General features: G+C 38.8%; 1 protein-coding gene across 1 annotated transcript; it reads left to right on the forward strand.

Annotated features, from left to right (window-relative positions):
• Positions 1-816: 816 nt before the first annotated feature.
• Positions 817-2,629, forward strand: LOC128354221 (ankyrin repeat domain-containing protein SOWAHC-like). Its single transcript, XM_053314485.1, has one exon. The coding sequence runs from the start codon at positions 817-819 to the stop codon at positions 2,623-2,625; it is 1,809 nt and encodes a 602-aa protein (XP_053170460.1). The 3' UTR covers positions 2,626-2,629.
• The last annotated feature ends 4,604 nt before the right edge of the window (positions 2,630-7,233 follow it).

Genomic DNA, 7,233 nt, shown 5'->3' on the forward strand with positions numbered 1-7,233 from the left:
TTGTTAACAGCTCCACCAAATAGTGATTTTTCCCTCTAAACTTCTCACATGCTTTCATTTCAATAAATGTTCAAATGACCCAATATTTCAGCAAAAATCAAAGATTAGAGAAAAAGTCCAAAAACTGAAAACACATTTGTGTATCAGACATTTGTTTTTTCTTACCTAACCCTTTAACTACATCACTCATAATACTTTAGTACTTTTACTGTAATACTTTAACTACATCAGGCAGGATTTTTTTTATGCAGGACTTTTACTTTTAATAAAGTATTTTTTCCTTGCTGTATTGTTGCTTTTACTCAGCATTAGTAAAGGATTTGAGTATTTCTTCATCGCTGAACAGATTTGTTTACGTAGCTCTAACAAGTGGCAGTGCCAGAACGGCTTTGGCGAAACCAAACAGAAAAACGGTGTTGTGTTGTTATGATAATCAATATTTTCAAACACAAATAACCTTTACAAATGAATATTATTTAATTAAAATAAATACACACTTTGGCATTTAATAATTTATAACGACTTAAATTCTGTTTGTAACCCCTCAACTCCCCTTTAAATGGTACAGTCCGCAAGTACCACTCTGTTGCTAGGAGGCGGAGACGCTAGAAATAAAGGATAGAAGAGAGTGACTGTGTCAGCCTGCTCCGTGAGCAGCATAGTGAACACTTCTACTTCACACACTTCTGTGTGGATAGTTCAGTATGGGGCAGTAGACAGGACAGAATGTTTACATGTTGTTTTTCCTTTTTAACCGTTATTTCACCGTTATAGTTTAAATCAACTTATTAAAGACACGTATTTATGTTGTTAATAATGGCTACTGAGTGCTCTCAAGATGCACTTACGGACTTTCTGAAGGAGAACGGCGACAGAGTGAAAAACACGGATTTAATTGAGCATTTTAAGGCCGTTTTCCCAGAGGAGCCGAGGAAGAAGGCGGCTGTCCGACAGAGATTTAAAAACTACGTTGATAACATCGCTTACGTTAAAACGGAGAGTGGAGTTAAATATGTCTGCCTCAAGAAGAAGTTTCGCGGTTCGGGGAAGAAAAAAGAAGAAGCGAAAGGAACAGAGCCGAAACATTTACACATTTTACATGATGAGAAAATGGCTCATCGTTACTCCCTCGGGTCAGACAGCGGTCAGGTTGGTGCAGATAGCGTTCAGGTTGGTGCAGGCAGCGCAGAGGAGGAGCCATCCCCGCCGTGTGAAGTGCTGCATCACACTCCACCTGGCTCAGGTTACGGAAGTGACAGCCAGGTGAGAGTTCCGCATGGTTTCACCCCTGTAACCACTTTCCCGGACAAAAAAGACGACAGGAGTAAATGTCATGAGTTTGTTTGCATAGTGGAGCCAGTGGACAGCAGCTCAGGTGAGATGGGGAACAGAGAAAGCAGACACAGAGAGAAAAGAGACAGTAAGAAGGAGAGAGGAGGAAACGCTCCAGACATACCTGAGATTGCAGTGATTGAAGCTTCGCCACTCCCTGCTGAGGGATCTATGTTCACTCTGCCTGGGCCTGCAAAAACTGGTATAACAGGACAAGTACATGCATCTAATGCTGGACTCAATCCTATAGACATACAAGCTGAAACTGAGTCTAAGTCACAACAGGATCAGAAGGAACCAGACCAGGTTCTGATGGTGACCAGGCGACGGAACTCCAGAGGATCCCAGCGCAGGTTTGTCTCAGGTGACACAGAGGATGATGGACAGCTGGATGCATACAGCCTGTCAAGTAGCGATGGGGACAACACCCCAAAAGACAGTCGTAAACACTTCATCCAGGTCATGATGAACAGTTCCCCCCAGTTGAGGCGCAGCTTGGTGTTGCGCAACTCCATCCACCTGTCCTCCAGGAGCGACAGCGACTCAGCCTCCCTGGTGTCGTGCAACCTTGATGACGAGAGGACCTCTGTGGCTCTGGACCCCCTGGAGCATGAGTGGATGATGTGTGCTTCAGATGGGGAGTGGGGCAACTTGTTCCGCCTCCTCACCACAGAGCCCAGCCTGGTCCTGAGGAAGGATTTCGTGACCGGTTTCACCTGCCTGCACTGGGCCGCCAAGCACGGCAGACCTGAGCTCATCGCCCTCATTATTAACTTTGCAAAGCAGCACAACATTCCCATCAGCGTGGATGTCCGCTCCAACACGGGCTACACACCGCTGCACATCGCCGCCATGCACAACCACATGGAGGTGGTGAAGCTGCTGGTGGGTGCCTACAGTGCAGACGTGGAAATCAGAGACTACAGCGGGAAGAAGGCCTGCCAGTACCTCACTGATAATGTGAGTGTGGACTTACGAGATATTATAGGAGCGAATGAGCATTCTGACGCAGAGGACTCAGACCGCAGGGACGGAGGCCGCTGGAGGTTCTCCAAGGTCCTCTGGCCCCTCAACCCCGACGAGGGTGACTCTGTGGATGGGGAGGCTGAACCCAAAGAGAAGCTCCTCAGGAGGAAGTCCTCTTTCAGCAGGATGAAGCCCAAACTGCAGAAGCTCCGCATGAGGACGTCACAGATCGTCCACAGCACGTCATTCCGCCGCGAGTCAGAGGAGCCGGAAGGTTTTACAAGAGGTTCCTTCAAGTCCAGACCCAAGACACATTTCTTTGGGTGAGACTAAGGACAGTAAGGTGATGCAAAAGTGATCACAGTAATGTTTACAGAATTGTGGAAAAAGACATTCAAGTTTAAAGACAGGGGTGAAAGCAGGGCGCTTTAAATGTAATAATCTTCTTAATTTTAGTTTTATTCTGAAATTCCATTTAACCAGAATAATACACATAACTTCATGTGTCAAGGAGAAGGAGATAAATTATCATATGGTATGCTTACCATGTATGGTGTAGATTTATATGCATAACACAGTCTACTCAGTGACAGTAACATATCAGTGTAACTGTGGCAGAGATGCTCAGGCAGTTTGAGACTCAGGAACACAGCTGATAAACAATCTACTAGTCAGGTAGGTGTTTCACTGTTTATGATAGATGTAGATCTACACATTTACATTATCTGCTGATACAACACACGCAAAAAGGATGTTTCAAGGCCAGGATGTTTTTTTAAGTGCAAAGGACTCAACAATCTCATCTCTCCATTCACAGCATTATACAGGAAATAGTTCTAATCTAAAGGATATGACTGATATTATTCTATATGATTTCTACTATAAAGACTATGAAAATACCTCTTTCTGCATTGTGTTAGTCCGTCCATACTTTCTGACCTCACTAATCAGTGTGTTGCTCCCAGCTCCAAACTCATTGGTAGTTTCATTTAAAAAGGCTCATGGATGTTTTAAATAGTGTTTGGACAACAGTGGAGGTTTATGGCACAGAGAGTCTGCACATTAGATTATGAAAACATAGAATATGACCTCTATCACTGACATAAAGTTAAAAGCAGCTGAGTGTAGTTAGACATTCTGGGTTCAAATGTCTCAAGTTTTGGAGTTTTTCCTTCTCAGTTATATTCATAAGAACCTTCCAGTGATAATAATGCTGACTGAAACCTCTGCTATGTCAAATATGCATCATGTCGGTGTTGTAATGCATCTGAACAGATAACTTAGATTAGATGTAGAAACAGGCACAGTGACATTTGTTGTAATGTGACTGCAGGTCCCTCCTTCTCTTTATCCGTCCACAGCTCACACTTAAAGCCTCTTGACCTTCAGTCTGTAATCTGGATCACTGCAGGCAGATTTCATGTCACAAGGTTTTAGTATCACACTGAGTACAGTATAAGGGCTCCCACTGGACTGAAGTTCTACTAAAGTATTTTATGGAGTCGTGAACTTCTAAAACAATTTTTTTTAATGGTGAATTCAGACAGAGAATTTTTTGTTCATCCTTTACAGGAATAGAATTAAATTAGTTAAAGCAGAGGAAACATGATTTTCAAGGTTTGTACAGTAATTACTTCCTTTTTTCCACCTCAACTCATCCACTTTAGCCTCAAATGATTTCTGACAGATCTCCCCTTGCCTTCCTGAGAGAGTTCAAGAAAACCGCTCGTCTTTTTAAAGCACTGTAAAACAACCAAGTTTAGAAATGGTTCACTTTATAAGTTTTATGTTTCATAATGTATTACATGGGGTGATGGATTGAAAGCAGCATGAAAGTTCTGAATCATGCATGACGCACAAAAACATTCATTAAATCCACAGCATGCTGCTTCTTGTCAGAACTCGACTTTACACACATAACTGTACATGCTTCTAATGGTGAGGACAAGCTGTGTTCAGGTTCTTGACTAGAGTTGGTTTTCTTTGAACATTTAATCAGTGATGTGTGTATAAATTCAGTGATGCCTGTGAGGAAAGGCTGGTTGGACTGTGAAGCTCAGACTGGAAGTTTCATCTGGCTTTTATGAAGCAGTTCAGTGTTTCCATATAAAGAACCCCAGACTGTCTCTGTCATTACAGTGCACTGCTGTCCAACCACAAATTTAAACACTTATCCTTTTCACTGTGCACTCTCCACTCTTCATTGACTCATACACTATTTTTATATGATTTCCTTTGCTTTGGACTGTACACTTAAAACAGTTTGTTGTCTGTGTTCAGGAGATCTTGACTGATAATTGGCCAATTTTAGCTTATCATTATTAATCTCTCAACTAATTGTTTTGTCTATGAAATATCTGAAGATATTGGATGTATGAAAATAGTAAATATTAAGAAAAGCACTACATCATTATATTTTAGATGCTTAAACCTACAAAAAATGATTTAAACTATTTTATTATCAAAATAGTTTATTTTCATTTGATCACATACGTTTAAGTTTTGCAGTTCTGACATTTTTGACATTTCTCTACGTATGTCAGTAGAGAAATGTCAAAAATGTTTTACGGTTGTTTAGAAACTTTCTCCATCCCACAGTCTGTCCACCAGAGGGCACTGATGAGTTTACTTTTACAGTATATTCAATATTATTATTGGTTAGTATTCTTTTAGATCAATTTTTTTTTAAACTCAAATGTTTTTATCTGATCCAGGATCAGTCAGTCTGTTACATTGAATCGTTCTGATCATTTGTGTTTTTAAACACAGCCTCAGTGCAGCGTGTGAAAGCCCTGTCAGTGTTTAAATGGTTAGATGAAAAGTTTGGAATATTATTTTCTAATTACAACATAAACTCTGGAGAATGTATATTTTAATCATTCCTAACTTTGTATTCGCCTATTATTCAGTTTTACATGTTGGGCTTCCGTACCTGAAGCTATTACGTGATGCTTAAAGACCACCAGTTATACGTCCACCAGAAAGTTCTGACTGCTCTGATTGCATTTAAACTGTACAATGAAATACAGTGTGACATGGTATTTTAAAATATTTAGTAGGCTCTTATTGACATTTATATATATGTAGACTTATTTAGCATTGAGATGTCTTCTTTTAAATCTAGCAAAAACCTTTACTTACCATATTACATATTTTGCACATTTTAACAGAAACAGCTCTTCGATTTGTATTTGCACATAATAATTTGTTACTTAACATCTTTTAAAGGGCTAGAATGATAGTAAATATGTATGTTGGGCCTGTATCTGGTCATGGAGGTCATTTTAATGATGTCTCTTTTTTTTTTACTATGATTCAATAAATAATAAATATAAAACATTATGCATATGTGGAAAGGATTGTGTCTGATTTCTTTGCTCTTGGTAGGTGAAAATAGTGACATGCCATGATCTGGAAAATAACAAGTCATTTGTTAAAGTCTTATTTGGAAACAGTCACAAGTACATGTGTGACACCTTCAAATGTATAGTCATAATGGAATAATCATTTGATTGATTTTGCTCTGAAAAAGGCCAGATTTAAATGTGTTTTCACTGTGGGTTCAAACTTAACAGTGTAGTTCTTTCTCTTTGCCACAAGAGGGAGTATTCACTAAGCACCAAGACAAGCTGCAAGACTTCTGTTACTCTTACAATGAACATGTGAATGAACTTATATAAATGATCTGTGTCTGCTTTCCTGTATAAAATTAGTAATGTGTGTTACCTTTTGACAACAACAAGAACTCTTAGAGCTCTTCTGATGTCATTTGGGCAAATGATGCAGTAAATGATCATCACATGTCTCATATGTTATATGTGAAAGGGAATTGTGAATTGTGTATTATTTTCATGTGAAGATAATTGTGTAGAAGAAACATTTGGTTTAAATGAAAGAAAATCCTCATAACCTCTGCTGAGATGTATATTTTCGATATATATCGATGTATTTTTGTATTAATCTCTTGTTAATTTTTGACTTTATAAAATTGCAAATTAAATTGTGGTTAGTGTAAGTATAAAAAAACAACAACAAAAACAAACTTAAACCAAAACTTGAAACTGCAAACTTAAATCCAAAACCATAAGCATGAAAAACTGTTCCATAATGGAAATCTATGGTGCAATGGAGTCACAAATATCACTGACAGAGATGTTTTCAGGACTTTCATTCTGAAAAGGAAATGCCAATATAATATAGGAAATTGCTAATACTATCTCTTGAAGAATTGGCCTGATAGATAAAGATTTGAGAATTAATAATTATTTAGCCTCATGAAATTAACCTGGGTGCCATCGCTCATATTTGCCACCTTTGACCCGAGAACATCTATGACATGCTTTTAATGGAGTGGAGTTGTGATTTTGCATTGCTAAAAGAAAATGCTGTGATTTCAGCAGTGTCCCTGAATGCCTCCTACAGAGCGGTCGGACAGCGACATTCAGTGCCGGATTGGAGCAACTGCAGCTGGATTCTATACTTTTGAGTTTCACCGTCTCCAGCTCACTCCTCATTTTTATGAGCTTTCAACTGTCCGCAGCAAGATGAGTTATTAATGTGTGTTACTAATGTTGAAAATTTCTGTTTATTGACTGTCTTTTAACATGTGAGTAGTTGTGTAACTATTAATATGAAGAAATGACTAGAAATTAGAAATGAAAATCATCCGTCTACTGAAACCCTTACATATGTATATTATTATGTTCTCAGGTCAAAGGTCATTATGTGAGTGATGGCACCCAGGTTAATTTTATAACACTAAATGATTACTAATTCTCATATCTTTACTTTGAAAGGCAGACCTTCATACACACACAGACACACACAAACATAAATGTGTGTCTATCTATCTATCTATCTATCTATCTATCTATCTATCTATCTAGAGAGATATCTCTCTCTCTATCTATCACAGTACTGTAGTGATGGTTGATT

This window comes from Scomber japonicus, chromosome 24, assembly GCF_027409825.1.
Source record: "Scomber japonicus isolate fScoJap1 chromosome 24, fScoJap1.pri, whole genome shotgun sequence".
Classification (NCBI taxonomy): Eukaryota; Metazoa; Chordata; class Actinopteri; order Scombriformes; family Scombridae; genus Scomber; species Scomber japonicus.